Genomic DNA, 17,784 nt, shown 5'->3' on the forward strand with positions numbered 1-17,784 from the left:
TGATAGATGCTTACATTGTTCACAATTTTTGATATCAACAAATAGTGCTGAGCCAAGCATTTTTATTCATAAAACTGTCTCCATTCACCCTGCTCTGGGCAGCTTTGTTTTGTCTTAATTCGCCCTTATGATTTTTAAGATTGGACATCTTCCCATATTTTTGTTTTATACTAGTTGTACATGCCATCAAACTCCTTTGAAGAAAAGGAGTGCTTAATCTGGAGATGTTCTTTTGCCATTGCTTCACAGATAAGCTGGGTAAAGATGATTTTAAATCTTGGAGGATGCTAGAGACATGGAAAAGGTGAGAGAGGAAGACATAAAGTAATGGGAGATAAAAGGGGATAATGGACTATCCGAAGAGCCAGAGGGAGGGATGGAAGGGAAGGTGGCATTGCCCCTGAAACTATCTAAGGCTCTGTACCTGGTTCCCAACAATGGATCCAAGTGAGATTTCAGCTTCCAAACACAAAGTATTCTCAAAGAAGTCAATATACTATTAAAACGGAATTCTGATCATTGCACAGTGCACAGCTAGAGACAGGGACTTTGGGCCAATTACTGGGAGAATGGAAAAGTTATACATATGTAGTAGGGAACAGGGGTTATACTAGGTCAGGAAGAGAAGCCTTGGAGTTTTCTTAAGATCTGCACTGAAGGTTAAGGGAGGTAACTATGAAAGGGTGTGCAACTTCTCCAAACCAGCAACTCCAGCCAGTTTCCCTCTACTGCCTTGCTCTGGCTCCATGGGTGTGGCTGGACCACGTTTAAGTATCTGGGCACAAGCTCAACCAGACTGGTTCCCTGTGCTGTTCACTCCCACTGGGCTTCTGATCCCAGCCCCATCTCAGTCACTGTGGCGGGTCAGAAGACAGTAAATCCCAACCTGGTTAGTTGCAAAGTCCATCTTGCTTGGTTTTCTGTTGCTGACAGAGAGACCTGGGGAGTTTCTGTGTGAGAAAACAGGGGACTATTCTCACTTCTTCCACCACACAAGCTACCCAAGGTGGACTGGATAGCTGGTCTGGCTAGAAGTACAGAAAGAGGTCTCCTTTAGCTACCCCTAGAGTGGGCAGGATATGACGCCAGGAATGAACACCAAAAACACCAGAACAGATAGAGACCGAGAAAGGTTTTGCCTGATGGCATTAGATTTATTTTGTGGGAAAGCAGAATTGGGGCTCTCTGAAAGGCACTTGTGAGTCATAGAAGTACAGGTTGCCGCATGGCTAATGGTGGACCCCTTCCTGGCATCCTTGGGGCTAGGGGGAAGAGAGACAGCCCCCAGGGCCACAGAAAATACCTGTATCAGATAGAGAAATGCAAGTCCCAGTGCCTTATAGTGGAGCCGGGGGTTAAGCAGATGGCCTGCTCTTTTATACCAAGAGTTTGCTTCCTCCAGGCAATCTTAAAGTCTGGCATTCACAGCTGGAGGCACAGGGCCCATCCACTTCTCTCCTGGATGATGAAAATCACAGACTCTGCACACTGTTCTTAGGTGTGTTGGTAGCAGGAGTTGGCCCTACAAGGTCCCAGGGGTTTTCTAAAAAGAGCCTTGCGTGGCTTCGAGGTATAGAAGGCTTCCTTCTCTCCTATGGGGGTGAAGACAGCCCCTCCCCATTCAACCTAGAATAGCACTGACTGCATAAGGCTTTGTTACTGGAAGTGCCAAGAATATTTTTTGCTCTGAGCTCCTCCTTCTGGTCAACTGATAAAGTAGGGGTGGAGCTGGGGTCAAAGGCAGCTCAGTGTTGAATCTTTAACTTACCCAGCAGGTACGCCAGCAGCTCCATCCGGTCAGAGCCAAATATCATGTGAGTTTGGCCATCCACATGGGCCACAGTGATGGGAAGCCCAAAGGCCTGGAGAAAGCAGTTACAGTGCAGGGAGGAAGGCAAAGGAGTCAGTATTAGGCTGGGGTTGAAGGCTTCGAGCGAGTATTTTTCTGAGTTCACAGAAGCCAAGAGGTGTAAGAGGCTCTGTGGCCCCAGGTGCCTTCCTATTTCTAAGATGCCGTCTTTTCTCTTAATATCCATCTTCTTCCCTTCTTTTCTTGGGCTCAGGGAAAGGAAGGGAGAATATGAGGGTTGTTTAAGAGCACCGAGGAGAACACTTGGAAAGGGGGCTTTTGGACAGGAGCATGGGGACTCACATCTAGACATTCTCAGTCTCCATCTTCAGGATGGGGGCTGGGAACACACAAAGAGAGTGGCTCACCCCGTATCTGCAGGCTGCCTCAGTGGTCTCCCTGAGCTGGTTCTTCACCTTTGATGTTGAGCTCTTTTCCAGAAGCCCCTGGGCTTGTTCCGCAGACATACCAGCCTTCTCAGCAGCCTAAGGGAATGTAGTAGGGAATACAACTGTAGCTGCATGGTATTGAATGGGGATCTTGTCTCAGAGAAAAACTCTAGTCTTTTTATTTTCTGCCCCCAAATTTTCCTGGAAATGCCCTTACCCTCACCCCCAAGTGGAGATCTGTCCTTGCCAAGAGGAACTTTTTCCTTTCTCCCAAATCTTGAGATGGGTGGAAAAAGTAGATGGCACAGAGTCAATTACAGAAATTAACACCAGGGGACATCTTAGAGACCAGCTAGATAAACCTCTTTATTTCACAAAGATTCTAAATCTAGAAGTGATACATTACTTGCTCAGAGTTACAGAGCATGTTGGTGGCAGAGCCAACGCTAGAATCCAGGTCTCTAGAATTCAAGTCCAGGGCGCTTTCCTTCCTACTTCCCAGAATTTCTGAATATCTCATGCTTTTTTGAATCAAGAGCTAGGCTCTAATTCCAGTGGAATTTCCTGAGGACTTTTTAACAAGGCACATGGCTGCAGCCACCTGCCTGGCTTTAAGATCAAGACAAAGGCTTTAGTTTGGGGTTTGTTGGTATAGTTTGGGATCAGTGGTTCCTAACTTTGACTGCCCATTTGAAACTCTTGGGGAACTTTAAAAAATCTCCACGAGGTTATCCCTGAAAACTAGAGCCAAGCACTGTGGCTCATGCCTGTAATTCCAGCACTTTGGGAGACTGAGGCAGAAGACTGCTTGAGCCCGGGAGTTCGAGACCAGCCTGGGCAACATAGTGAAACCCCCATCTCTACAAAAAATTTTTAAAAAAATTAGGCATGGTGGCACATGCTTGAAGTCCCAACTACTTATTAGGCTGAGATGGGAAATCACTGAAGCCCAAGAGGTTGTGTCTGCAGTGAGCCATAATCATGCCACTGCACCCCCGCCTGGGTGACAAAGCAAGATACTGTCTCAAAAAACAAAAACAAAAACACACACACGAAAAAAGCAAAAACAATGACATCACAATTCCAGGGGAAAGGGTTGGCTTCAAGCTGCTCCAGGTGATTTTAATGCACAGCCAAGATTGAGAACCACTGCAACTTGACCTCCTAGATCTGATGTGGGACCCATGAACTCATGTAGCCATGGTTGAATTAGAGAATTATGTCCCACACAAAATGTTTAACAACAGAAAAATGGTTAAGTAAGACAAAAATCAGTCCACTCAATGGAATCTCTATGGAAACAAAGAACTATACTTTCAAAGAGTTAAAAATTGCATGGAGACTGCACAGTGACTCATTCCTGTAATCACAGCACTTTGGGAGGTAGCAGAAGGCAGATTTCTTGAGCTCAGGGGTTCAAGACCAGCCTGAGCAACATGGTGAAACCCCTTCTCTACAAAAAATTAGCCGGGCATGGTAGTGTTTGCCTGTAGTCCCAGCTGCTCAGGAGGCTGAGGATGGAAGATCACTCGAGCCCAGGAGGCAGAGGTTGCAGTGACTCACAGTCACACCACTGAACTCCAGCCTGGGTTACAGAGCCAGACCCTGTCTCAAAAAATATATTACATGGAAAATGATTATTAAATATGAAGTAAAGAAGCAAGCTAAAAATTACTCATTGACTTTGCAGGAATATAGACTGTAGAAGATATATTTGCCATTCTTTATACATTTAACTTCGTGTGATTTACCACTTTATGTATTAAATTTGAATAGGTCTCAACAATTTTTCTGTAAACTGGAGGAAAAAATACTGTTTTGAATTTCCTAATTTAATCCTGAAGACAAACTTCCTTTTATACACCCACCCCCATCTATGGCTCACTGGTCAATCTTTTGAACTATTTCCATTTGTTCTCACTCAAGATTCTATATAAACCTGGCATTAGTCAGTTATCTCATTTTGTCTTTTTTTTTTAGACAGAGTTTCGCTCGTTACCCAGGCTGGAGTGCAATGGCGCGATCTTGGCACACCGCAACCTCCGCCTCCTGGGTTCAGGCAATTCTCTTGCTTCAGCCTCCTGAGTAACTGGGATTACAGGCACGCGCCACCATGCCCAGCTAATTTTTTGTATTTTTAGTAGAGACGGGGTTTCACCATGTTGACCAGGATGGTCTCGATCTCTTGACCTCGTGATCCACCCGCCTTGGCCTCCCAAAGTGCTGGGATTACAGGTTTGAGCCACTGCACCCAGCCTCATTTTGTCTTTTTAAAGCCTCTTTGAAAATGTCTCCTGCTTTCCACTCTGGATGTGTTGGTGAGGTCTGTGTTGGAGTCTGTGGAGACTTGGGAACACTCTATCCCTCCCCTTCCAGGGGTTCCAACACTGAGCATCTTTCTCTCACTGGCATCTTTCAGCAAATAAATTCTATCCACACACTGTCCCTTTTGCACTTCCCTTTTCAACCTTGAGATATCTTTTTGAGAATCCATAGTTCCAACAGTTTAGTAATTTGTCCCCTGAATTACAGACATCCTTTATTACCCAGTAATTATAACCTTTTCCATGCAATAAGAGACCTGTTGTCTTCTTTACCCCCAAATGCCAACTGTTCTCAGATTCCCTATGAGTGAGGTTGGGGTGGAGCCAGGACACTCACGGCCAGGATGCTCTGGGGCTGGGTGATGTCTTCATCCTGGAAAGAGAACACTCAGCAGGAAGGTGGTGTGGGGAGAGGGGTGTGACTGGGGGACAGTAGATCCTCCAGGGGAGGGCAGGATCGTGACCTTGAAAATGTGGCTGGGGAAGGTCAGAAAGTCATCCAAGACCCTCCCAGAGGATTTCCAGAGCCCTGCACTCACCCGTGACCAGATGCGCATCCACAGTTCCCGGGACACGTTCTCCAGCATCTCTGGATGCTCCAGGTTCACCGCGGTGAGGAAACGCATGGCAGACAAACTTCCTGTGGGGCAAAGGCACTCAGAAACAGGGCTCCTCTTGCTGCGTTCCTGGTGGAGAACTAGCTCTTCCTTGTTTCTGACATCCCCCAGAACTCCTCTGCCCTCAGCCTCTCACCCAAGATTCCCATGACCTATTTTCCTGCTCTTCCTCCCCTTCGTGCCTGGCAACCTTCAGCATCCTCAATGCTGATCCTGATGTTTCCCAAGGCAGGCTTCACTCACTTTAATCTCCCCCAGCCCCTCCATCCTAGCCCCTCAATCTCTGACTTCTCTGCTCTTCACTGGATATCCTGTCTGCATCCCACTCTCTTTACCTTTTTCAAGAACCACAAAGAAGAAGTCCTTAGGGAACTGGATGGGAACCTGGACATGCTGTCTCAGGAGCTTTATGTCGTTTGCCATGTATTGTCCTTTGCGGGGAATCAGAGCTGGAGCCTTGTTTCCTGGCAGGGGAAGGTTGGGCACTCGACATGAGAGAAGACCTAAGGGTCCCAGGTTTGGGGACCTCAGCCTGGGTTTTGGGCAGAGGGCAGCTTTCTTTCTTTCTTTTCTTTCCCCCTCTGCTCCCCTCCCCTCTCCACCTTGCCCTGCCCTGCCCTGTCCTGCCCTGCCCTCCCTTGCCTTCCCTTGCCTTTCATTTTTCGACAGAGGCTGGAGTGCAGTGGCGTGATCTCAGCTCACTGCAACCTCCGCCACCCGGGTTCAAGCAATTCTGCCTCAGCCTCCCTAGTAGCTGGGATTACAGGCGCCTGCCACTGTAGCGGCTAATTTTTGTATTTTTACTAGAGATGGGTTTCACCATCTTGGCCAGACTGGTCTTGAACTTGTGACCTCGTCATCCACCCATCTTGGCCTCCCAAAGGGCTGGGATTACAGGTGTGAGCCACCACTGCAGAGGGCAGCTTTCTAGCTGCCAGTGCCAGTATAAGGACCCGCTATGGTCGGCTCTCCTGGGCCACCGAAATCACCCTTGCCCCTACCCTCCCTTTCTACCACTGTCTTTCATGATCCCTCCTATGAAGCTGGGCCGCAACTGCAGGTTGATGTTCCAGATGTTTCGATACCGGCACAGGACCTGTGGGCAGAGGTCAAGAAGGAGAGTCAGTGTGCAGATGGAAAAGTGAAAGACCGAAGGAAAGGGAAGGGGGTCGCTAAGTGCAGAGCAGGGGTTATTCGGACACCCTACATTGTTTGGTTTGAAATGGCAAAACTCCCCCCACTACTAGAAATCTATTCCAGGATTTTTGCTCCTGTGGCCAGTTTTCCCCAAAACTGCCATCGTTGGGCTAAGAGGTGGCCGTGCCCTGGATTTCTCCCTGAACGTTTGGAGCCACCCCTCTTTCCACCACTGTGGGAAACTGTAGTCGGGATATAAAGGCTCGGCTTGGAGCCACCAACTCTATCCCGTTTCAAACAACAAACTGACTTTCAGCCCTGGAGTTCTCCCTGTTTGCCCTAACCCCGTGGGCAGCGCCAGGAGTTTCACGAGACCTCTGCCCCTGTTCCCTGCGCTCGCCCTTCCCTCCGCCCTTACTCCCCAGGCCCCCGCCCGAGGCGGCTCCCCCAGCGTCACCTCGAAGCCCAGCCAGGAGTAGGGGGACAGCACATCGTAGAAGAGCTCCAGGGTGCGCGGCACGGGCCCCATGTCGTAGGCTCCGGAAGAGCAGCTGCAAGAACTCCTTTTCCCGGAGCTCGGCAGAGACACCCGGGTTCCCGGCCTGCCCCGGACCGCCCACCACCTTAGTGCGCAGCCTCGGAGAGAAAGCCGCTGCTCGGCAGAGGCCCCCTGGCGCGCAGGGCGGGGGCCAGCCTGCAGCCCTTGGCCAGGACTGCCCTTAGCCTGGGGGCGGGGTGGTTGGGGATCCTGCGGGTGTTTGGGGACCCCTTGGGGAGCGCGCAGGTGTGGCCCAGGGACGCTGCAACAGCTTTTGCTTAAGTTTTAATAGTGAGAAAATTACGAGGGGTAATTTTTTCTAACCAACTCCATCGTGCGTTTAACCTCCAAACTGCCTTGGTCATTCCTGAGCATGGGACGAGCTAATATACAGGTCCCCACCACCACGCCTGGCTAATTATTTTTGTGCCTTCAGTAGTTGGCCAGGCTAGTCTCGAACTACTGATCTTAGGTGATCCGACCACCTTGGCCTTCCAAAGTGCTGGGATTACAGATGTGAGCTACCATGCTCTTCTTTTTTCTTGTTTTTTGTTTTGTTTTGTTTTTGAGACAGGCTCTTACTCTGTCCCCGAGACTGAAGTGCAGTGGTGCGATTTTGGTTTACTGCAACCTCTGCTCCCCAAGCTTAAGCAGTTCTCCCACCTCAGCTTCGTGAGTAGCAGGTAGGTTCATGCCACCACACCCAGCTAATTTTTGTGTTTTTTTGTAGAGACAGGGTTTCACCATGCTTCCCAGGCTGGTCTTGCATTCCTGGGCTCGAGTAATCCTCCCACTTTGGCCTCCCAAAGTGCTTAGATTACAGGCATGAGCCACCACACCCAGCTACATTTTTGTTTGTCTCCAATAATCAGAATTTTAAAGTGTCCAAGAGCTAATTCAGCATAATAATTAAAGGTATCATTTCAAAGGTAGATCACTTATTTTAAAAAACTTTTTATATTTGGAAATATTTTAGATTTACAAAAGCCAAGACTTGTAATGATAGTACAAGGTTTCTGAATACCCCTCATCCAGCTTCACCTAATGTGAGAATCTTATATAAGTATGGTATAACAATAAACGCTGACACATTAACATTGGTACATTACTATTAACTGAACCACAGATTTTACTCAGATTTCACCATTTTTTTGACTAATGTTCTTTTTCTGTTCCAGGATCCAGTCCAGCATACCACACATAATTTTGTTATCCGGCCTCTTTATTCGTCTCATCTCTATGAAAGATTCTTGGCCTTTTCTAGTGTTTCATGACCTTTACATTTGTGAAGAGTATTGATCAGCTATTTTGTAGCATGTCCCTTCATTTGGGTTTGTCTGATGTTTCCTCAGAATAAGACTAGGGTTGTGGACTTTTGGGAAGTATGCCACAGAGCTAAGGTGCTCTTCTCCTTGAATCATGACATGAGATACAGGATATCAACATGACTTATCACTGGTGACGTTACCTTGGTCACCTGGTTAAGGTGGAGCAACTGGCAAGTTTCTCTACTGTAAAGCCACCATTTTCCCCTATCTAAACCCTAGTTTTTGGAAGGGAGTCACTTAGTGCAGCCCACACTGGGAGTGAGGGTTGAGTAGATTAAATCTATTCCCTGGAGGAAAGAATATTAAAGAAGGTGTGAATATATGTTAACAGCACCATGGTAACTAATAAATATTTAGGGGAGATACTTTGAGGCTATGCACATATCCAGTTTGCTCCCTAGACTGTCACCCATCAGTTTCATTATTCATCAGTGGATCTTGCCTGCAGCTGTTGTTACTGTGGTGTTCTAATGGTGATTCTCTATTTCCTTATTTTTTTACATTTATTAATTGGATTTTTTCTGATAGGAGAATTGTTCTTTCTATTTATTCAGTCAGTTATTTATATGAGTATGGACTCATAAATATTTACTTTAAGAATCACAGAATAGTAAAACATTGATCTGAGTTCTTACACACAATTACTGTTTTTGTTGTTCTTATTATTAGCTTGAGCCCTGTTGTGGATAATATGGAGTGGAGACAACAAAAAGAAAAATATATTCACTTCTATGGGCCATCATTTTCCTATTGCTGAGAGGGTTATCTAGTGTTAAAAAGAAAAAAAAAACCTTAGACAATTTAAATTTAACAGTTTATTTGAGTAAAGAATGATTCATGAATCCAGCAGTGCTCAGAACCAGAAGAGGTTCAGAGAGCTCTGCAACTGTGGACAATGAGTATTTATAAACTCAGCAGGAAAGTAACGTACAGAAATAGTTTGACTTGTTGCAGCTAAGTGTTTTGCTTGATTTAGACATGAGCCAGTCGGTTGGCTGCTTGCCCTTTGTTGAACCTTGGCTGTTTGTGATTGGCTGAGACCTGGCTATCTGTTATAAAAATGAAACTCCTAAGTTTCAGTTTGTTTCCATGCTAAGTTAGGTTGCACTTTGTCTCATAGGAATTCAAAGCATGAAGACAGTCTCAGGTCAATGGCTTCCTGCTTACTTAATTTTACCCTAGATACTGATTAGAGCTGTTGAATCAAGAAATAGTGGTATAAGTACATTATTCCTTCCCCCTGCTCTAGCCATGTAAGATGTGCCTGTTTCCCCTTCACCTTCTGCCATGATTGTAAGTTTCCTGCCATGCTTCCCATACAGCCTGTGGAACTGTGAGACAATTAAACCTCTTTTCTTTATAAATTACCCAGTCTCAGGTATTTCTGTATAGCAGTGTGAGAACTGACCTATACAGCCACAAAATGAGGTTTACAAATTCAAGAGGATTATAACCATCACAAATATGTTTTATGATTACACCACACTCGACCTTTATTTCATCTTTCTGAAAATAGCCATTCTAACAGTGTGAGGTACTGTCTCCTTGTGGTTTTAATTTGCATTTCTCTAATAATTAGTGATATTGAGCATTTATTTTACACAGATCTGTTGGCCATTTGTATGTCTTCTTTTGAGAAATATCTAATCAGGTTCTTTGCCCATTTAAAAATCATGTGATTTGCTTTCCTGATTTGAGTTGTGTGAGTTTCTTATATAGCTGGATATTAACCCCTTACCAGATGTGTGGTTTGCAAGTATTTCCTCCCACTCTGTGAGTTGTCTCTTCACTCTGTTAACTGTTTTCTTTGCTGTTCAAAAGCTATTTAGTTTAATGCAATCTCATTTGTCTATTTTTACTTGTGTTGCCTGTACTTTTGGGGTCATATCCAAAAAATAGTTGCCCAGACCGATGTTGTGGAGGTTTTTTTTTATGTTTTCTTTAGGAGTTTTATAGTTTCAGGTCCTATATTTAAGTCTTTAATATATTTTGCATTGATTTTTGTATATGGTCTAAGATAATAATCCAATTTTATTCTTCTGCTTGTGAATATCCAATGTTCCAACATCATCTGTTGACGAGCTTATCTTTTCTCCTTTGTTCTAGGCACCTGAAGCAAAAATGGATCGTTAGCCACACGTTGTGGCTCCTGACAGTAGTCTCGGCTACTTGGGCGGCTGAGGTGATAGGATCTCTTAGTCCAGGAGTTTGAGGCAATGTAGTAAGACCCTGTTCTTAATTTTTTTTTAAAGCAATTGTCTGTAAATGTGTGGGTTTATTTCTGAGCTCTGAATCCTGCTGTGTTGGTCAATATGTCTGTTTTTATGCCAATATTATGCTCTTTTGATTACTGTACCTTTCCAGTATATTTTGATGTCAAGAAGTGTGATACCTCCAGCTTTGCTCTTTTTGCTCAAGAGTCCTTTGCTATCTGGGTTTGTTTTAAAGGTTCCATACAAATTTAAGGATTATTTTTTCTATTTATGTGAAAATGACACTGGAATTTTGATAGAGACTGCACTGAATTTCTAAATTGCTTTGGGTACTATGGGCATTTTAACAATATTAATTCTTTCATGGGACAACTTTCCATTTATTTGTGTCATTTTCAATTGATTTTATTAGTGTTTTACAGTTTTCAGTATATACAGATCTTTTACCTCATTTAACCAATTTTTAAAAATTTACCCCTTTTTTGTTGTTGTTTTTGTTGTTGCTACTATAAATGGAATTGTTTTCTTAATTTCTTTTTCAGATAGTTCACTGTTAGGGTACACGAATGCTACTCATTATTGTGTGTGAATTTTGTATCCTGCAACTTTACTGATTCTGCTTATCAGTTCTAACAATTTTTTGGTGGAGTATTTATAGAGTTTTTTATATATAAAATTATATCATCAACAAACAGACAATTTATTTTCCCCTTTCATATTAGGATCCTTTTTCTTTCTGTCTCTTGGCTAATTGCTCTGGTAAGGATTTCCAGTGCTATGTTAAAAAAAAAAAATGGTGAGAGTGGGCATTACTGTCTTATTCCTGATGTTAGAGGAAAAGCTTTCAACTTTCCACCCTTGAGTATAATGTTAGCTGTGGGACTGTCATATATGGCCTTTATTGTGTTATGGTATATTCCATCCATACCTGTTGAGAGTTTTTATCATGAAGGATATTGAGTTTTATCAAATGCTTTCTGTGTCCATTGAGCATATGGTTTTTGTCCTTCATTTTGCTAATGTGGTGTATTATGCTTATTGATTTGTATATGTTGAAGCTTGCATCCCTGGGATAAATCACACTTGCTTATGGCAAATGTTCTTTTTAGTGTGCTGTTTAATTAAGTTTGTAGTATTTTGTTGAGGATTTTTATACCTATGTTTATCAGGAATATTGGCTTATAATTACTATCCTTGTTTGGCTTTAGTATGAGGGTAATGCTGGCTTGTAAAATAGGTTTGGAAGTGTTCCCTCCAGTTCAATTTTTTTTTAAGAGTTTTAAAAGAATTGGTGTTTGATGTAGCTTGGATGTTTGTCTCCTCCAGATGTCACCTTAAAATGTGATCCCCAGTGTTGGAGGTGGTGCCCAATAGAAATGTTGTTCACGAGGGCAGATCTCTCATTAATAGAAAGGCTTTGTGTCATTCCCTTCGTGATGAGTGAGTTCTTGCTGTGTGAGTCTACACAAGAGCATATTGTTTAAAAGAGCCTGGTATCTTGCTTGCTCCCCCTCTCACCATATGACATGCTGGCTCCCCTTCACCTTCTACCATGATTGTAAGCTTCCTGAGGTTCCCACCAGAAGCAGATTCTAGCACTGTGCTTTGTGTACAGCCCGCAGAATTATGAGCCAAATAAACCACTTGTCTTCATAAATTACCCAGTCTTAGGTATTTCTTAATAGCAACACAAATGGACCGATACAGTATTAGTTTTCTTTTTTTTTTTTAGGAAGGGAGGAAGGGAGGAAGGCAGGAAGGGAGGAAAGGAGGAAGGGAGGGAGGGAGGAAGGAAGGGAGGGAGGAAGGGAGGAAGGGAGGGAGAGAAGGGAAGGAAGGAAATCAGGCAATGAGAGAGACATTGCCGACCTGGATCTAGAGGTCTACAAGTTGATTTCTTTTTTTTTGAGAGAAGGAAAGAAAAAAAAGGAGTGAAGGAGAGGAAGAAAGAGGAAGAAAAAGAGGGAGAGAGAATGGAAATGTTGCTTTATTCTAAAAAAAATGGGTATTAATAATGGCCAATCAATATTTCATTTAAACCGATGAGTAGGTGTGATGTGGTATTGACAAGAATGTATATTTTGGGTATGTAAAGTGGAGAGGTTTATAAATATTTATTGAGTTTACTTGTTCCGGATCTGAGTTCAAGTCCTTGATATCCTTATTAATTTTCTCTCATTGAGTCTAAGTCTCTATGTATCTGGGTGTTAGGATCGTTAGCTCTTGTTGTTGCATTGATCCTTTTACCACTATATCTTTGTTGCTTTAAAATCTATTTTATCAGATATGAGAATTGCAACTCCTGCTTTTTATTTATTTATTTTTGCTCTCCATTAGGTTGGTAAATCTTTCTCCATCCCCTTGTTTTGAGTCTTTGTGTATCCTTGCATGTGAAATGGGTCTGGATGTAGCATACCGTTGGGTTTTGGCTGTATCTTTTGATTGGGGGATTTAGTCGATTTAAATTTAGGATTACTGCCATTTGATGTTAACTGGCTGTTTTATCCATTTATTGATGTAAATTCTTCTTTATGTTGATGCTCTTTACTTTTTGGTATATTTTTAGAAAGGCTAATACTGGTTGTTTCTTTCTATGTGTAATGCTTCTTTCAGAAGCTCTTGTAAAGCAGGCCTGGTGGTAATAAAATCTCTGAGTACTTGCTTGTTCATAAAAGATTTTATTTTTCCTTCAGTTGTGAAGCTTAGTTTGGCTGGATATGAAATTCTGGGCTGAAAGTTCTGTTCTTTAAGGATGTTGAATATTGGCCCCCACTCTCTTCTGGCTTGTAGAGTTTCTGCTGAGAGATCTGCTGTAAGACTGACAGGCTTCCCTTTGTGGGTAACCTGACCTTTCTCTCTGGCTGCCCTTAGTATTTTCTCCTTCGTTTCAACCCTGATGAATCTAATGTTTATGTGCCTTGGGGTTGCTTTTCTTGAGGAATATCTTTGTGGTGTTCTCTGTATTACCTGGGGTTGAATATTGTCCTGCTTTGCTAGTTTAGGAAAATTTTCCTGAATAATATCCTGAAGAATATTTTCCAGCTTGGATTCATTCTCTCCGTCGCATTCAGGTACACCTATCAAATGTAAATTTGGTCTTTTCACATAGTCCCACATTTCTTGGAGACTTTGCTCATTCCTTTTTATCCTTTTTTCTCTAATCTTGTCTTCTCATTTTATTTCATTAAGTTGGAGTTCGACATCTGATATCCTTTCTTCTGCTTGAACAATTCGAGTGTGTAAACCTGTGCATACTTCTCGGAGTTCCCGTATTGTATTCTTCAGTTTCATTAATTCACTTATATTCCTCTCTAAGTTGTCTATTCTCATTAGGATTTCATCAAACCTTTTTTCAAAGTTCTTAGTTTCTTTACATTGGGCTACAACATGTTCTTTTAACTCACAGAAGTTTCTTATCCATCTTCTGAAGCCTGATTCTGTTAATGGGATGCGCTCGTTCTCTATCAAGCCTTGTTCCCTTTTTGATGAGGAACTGTGATCTTCTTTAGAGGGAGAGGCATTCTGATTTTGAGTATTCTCAGCCTTTTTACGCTGGTTTCTTCCCATCATTGTAAATTTATCCACCTGTCGTCTTTGTAATTACCAACTTTCAAATTAGGTCTCTGAGTGGACGTCCAAGTTGTTAATTCCCAGGGCCAAAATATGAGCAACCCACTGTGCCGGCCAAAACAGTGGCGTTAAGACTGATGGTGCTTTTCTGCCTGGGAATCTCCAGTCTGGCTTTTTTCTTGAGTTGGTAATAGGCGACTCTGCCTTCCTGGAGCTGCAAACCTCGGTTAGAAGGGGAACCAGTCCCGTTTACTCTGCACCAAGAGCTGCCGCGCTGAGGTGCCAGCAAAACTGCTGCACCAGCCACAGGAGTCGCGCTGGCAACCCGTGTGACTCCTCCACTGGGAATCTTCTGCTCCGTGAGCAACAAAAGTTTGTCTGAAAGTGTGGCGTCCTCTCGTTCTCTGCGCTTTCGCTGGGAGCTGCAATCCTGAGATGTTAGCGATCAGCCATCTTGGATTGTTTCTCCATTATTAGTTTTCTTATATGTTTGCTAGAATTCAGCTGTGAAGCCATCTGGTCCCAGGGTCTTTTTGATGAGAGACTTTCTATTACCAACTCAAACTTCTTACTCATTCTTGGTATACTAAGATTTTGTATCTATTTGTGATGCAGTCTTAATAGGTTATGTATGTCTAGATTTTATCCATTTTTTTTTCTGTTATCCTATTTGTTAGAATATAATTGCTCTTAGTAGTTTTTTATGATCCCTCTGTATTCTGCACTATTTGTTGTGTTTCCTCTTTCATTTCTGATTTTATTTGAATAGTCTCTTTTATTCCCTAGTCTGGCTAATTTTTTTTCTCTTTTGTTTATATTTTCAAAATATCCAACTGTTTTGTTTATTATATTTTATCTTACTTTTAGAGACAGGGTCATGCTCTGTCACTCAGGGTGGAGCGCAATGGTACGATCTCAGCTCACTGCAGCCTCGACCTCCTGGGCCCAAGTGATGCTCCTGCCTCACCCTCCCAAGTAGCTGGGGCTGTAGGCACACCTGGCCATGGCTGGCTCACTTTTCTATTTTTTTTTTTTTTTTGTAGAGATGAGGTTTTACCATGTTGCCCAGGTTGGTCTCAGACTCCTACACTTAGGCAATCTGCCTGCCTCAGCCTCCCAAAGTGCTGGGGTTACAGGTGTGAGCTACCATCTCTGGCCAGTTTTGTTGATTTTATCTATTGTTTTTCTAGTTCCTATTTTATTTGTTTTCACTCTGCTGTTTGTTATTTCCTTTTTTCTGCTAACTTTGGGCTTAGTTTGTTCCCTTTCTAGTTTGTTAGGTATAATACTAGATTGTGTATTTGAGCTCTTTCTTCCTTTCTGATATAGGTGTTTATTGCTATAAATTTTCTTCTTAGAACTGCTTTTGCCGCATCCCATGAGTTTTGGTATGTTGTGCTTCAATTTTGTCTCAGAACAGTTTTCAATTTTTTTTATTGCTTCTTTGATCTACTGATTGTTCATAAATATGCTGTTTAATTTCCACATGTGTGCATTTTTGAAGATTTTTCCTGTTACTGATTTCTAGTATTATACTATTATAATCATAAAACATATTTGTGATGGTTATAATCCTCTTGAATTTGTTAAGCCTCATTTTGTGGCTGTATAAGTTAGTTCTCACACTGCTATAAAGAAATACCTGAGACTGGATAATTTATAAAGAAAAGAGGTTTAATTGTCTCACAGTTCCACAGGCTATATGGGAAGCATGGCAGGAAACTTACAATCATGGCAGAAGGTGAAGGGGAAACAGGCACATCTTACATGGCTAGAGCAGGAGGAAGAAAGGCAGAGGCACTAAACACTTTTAAACAACCATATCTCATGATAACTCACTATCACAAGAACAGCAGCAGAGGGAAATTCACCCCTGTGATCTAATTACCTCCCATCTGGCCCCACCTCCAACACTGGGGATTATACAATTTGACATGAGATTTGGGCAGGGATACAGACCTAAACCATATCAGTGTTCTAACATATGGATCCATCTTGGCTAATGTTCTGTGTGCACTTGAGAAGAATGTGTGTTTTCTTGCTGTTGGATGAAATGTTCTGTATATATCTATTAGTTCCATTTAGCCCAACTTGTCATTCAAAGCCAATGTTATCTTACTGATTTTCTGTCTAGATGATCTGTCCATTGTTCAAAGTGGAGTGTTGAAGTTTCCTACTATTATTATATTGCAGTCTATCTTTCTCTTCAGATTTTCTATTTCTTTGAGATAGAGTCTTGTTTTGTCACCCAGGCTGGAGTGCAGTGGTGTGATCTTGGCTCACTTCAGCCTCCACCTCCTGGGCTCAAATGAGCTTCCCACCTCTTGAGTAGCTGTGCCTGCAGGTGTGCACTGCCATCCCTGGCTAATTTGGTTTATTTTTTGTAGAGATGAGGTCTCACTATGTTGTTTAGGCTAATTTCAAACTCCTGGGCTCAAGAGATCCTCCTGCCTTGGCCTCCCAAAGTGTTGGGATTATAGACATGAGCCACCACACCCAGCCTGCCTTCAGATCATTTAATAGTTGCTTCTTATATTTAGATATTCTAATGTTGGAAACATATGTATTTATACTTGTTTTGTCCTCTTCATGAATTGAACTTTCTATTGTTATCTATTATATATGACCTTGTCTTTTTTTTTTTTTTTTTTTTTTTCAGTTTTTGACTTAGTCTATTAGGTCTGATATCAGTATAGCTACCACTGCTCTCTTTTGGCTTCCATTTGCATGGAATGTCTTTTTCCATCCTTTGCTTTCAGTCTTTGTGTGTTTTTATTAAAAATGTGAGCCTCTTGTAGGCTACATGTGTTTATTTTCCTTTTTAAATCAACTCAGTTACTTTTTTTTGATTGGATAATTTAATTCATTTATACTTAAGGTAATTATTTGGTGGGTATGGACTTTCTACTGCTTTGTTGTAACTTGCTTTCTTATTGTCTTGTTTCTTTTTCATTCCTTGGTATTTGTGTGTGTGTGTGGTTTGCTGGTTTCCTATAGTGGTATGCTGTGAATTATTTGTTTTTATGTTTTGTGCAACTACTATAGGTTTTTGCTATTGTAGTTACCATGAGGCTTACACAAAACATCTTGTACTTATAATAGGCTATTTTAAACAGATAGCAACTTAACTCTAGTCACATACAAAAATTCTACACTTTTATCCCTCCACCTCTTATAATATTGATATAAAATTTTACATCTTTCTGTAATTTGTATCCCTTAATAATTTATTGCAAATATGGTTGTTTTTAATAATTTTATGTTTTAACCCTCATAGTAGAGATAAAATTCCTTTATACACCACCATTACAGTAGTATTCTGAATATGCCCATGTATTACTTATACATCATTACTAGTCAGGACTAGTAATGATGAACACCCTTAAATTTTATTTGTCTGTTAAAGTTTTTATTTCTCCCTTATTTCAGAAGGACTTCTGCATAATGTATTCTTGGTTGGCACTGTTTTCCTTCAGCATTTGAGTATATCATCCCACTCTGTCCTTATCTGCAGGGTTTCTGCAGAAACATCTGCTAGCCACGTTGAGACTCACTAAGATGTGATCTTTCCTTATCTCTTTCTGCTTTCAGAGTTCTTTCTAAATTTAATCTTTGATAATTTGATTATGATATGTCTTGTTGAACACCTCTTTGAGTTGAATTTTGTTGGAGACCTCTGAGCACCCTGTACCTGGATGTTGACATCTTTCCCTAGATTTGGGAAGTTTTCAACAATTAAAAAAAATACTTTCTGACACTTTCTCTCTTTCTGAACTTTCTGCCACTTCTATTTTTACTCGTTTATTTATTTGAGGCCAG

The 17,784-nt window shown here is 42.1% G+C and overlaps 1 protein-coding gene and 1 pseudogene across 4 annotated transcripts in view; one reads left to right on the plus strand and one right to left on the minus strand.

The window, feature by feature from the left end:
• The window catches only part of LOC144578425 (heterogeneous nuclear ribonucleoprotein A1 pseudogene), a 48,568-nt pseudogene that overhangs the window by 17,551 nt on the left and 13,233 nt on the right, over window positions 1-17,784 (plus strand). Inside the window, exon 3 of the transcript XR_013524191.1 lies at window positions 10,289-10,403. The product of XR_013524191.1 is annotated as a heterogeneous nuclear ribonucleoprotein A1 pseudogene (transcript). The remainder of the gene's footprint in view (window positions 1-10,288; window positions 10,404-17,784) is intronic.
• Window positions 1,130-6,947, minus strand: GSTK1 (glutathione S-transferase kappa 1). 3 transcript variants are annotated; one of them, XM_035254536.3, is made up of 8 exons: window positions 6,774-6,947; window positions 6,194-6,275; window positions 5,515-5,643; window positions 5,102-5,202; window positions 4,900-4,935; window positions 2,218-2,334; window positions 1,769-1,862; window positions 1,130-1,303 (listed from the first exon to the last, which is right to left on the minus strand). In XM_035254536.3, the coding sequence occupies exons 1-8, from the start codon at window positions 6,843-6,845 to the stop codon at window positions 1,263-1,265; spliced, it is 672 nt and encodes a 223-aa protein (XP_035110427.1). In that variant the 5' UTR covers window positions 6,846-6,947; the 3' UTR covers window positions 1,130-1,262. The 3 variants fall into 3 exon arrangements, with proteins under 3 accessions (XP_035110427.1, XP_035110425.1, XP_035110426.1); XM_035254534.3 differs by having other exon boundaries at window positions 1,130-1,458; XM_035254535.2 differs by having other exon boundaries at window positions 1,130-1,522.

Source organism: Callithrix jacchus, chromosome 11, assembly GCF_049354715.1.
Source record: "Callithrix jacchus isolate 240 chromosome 11, calJac240_pri, whole genome shotgun sequence".
Classification (NCBI taxonomy): Eukaryota; Metazoa; Chordata; class Mammalia; order Primates; family Cebidae; genus Callithrix; species Callithrix jacchus.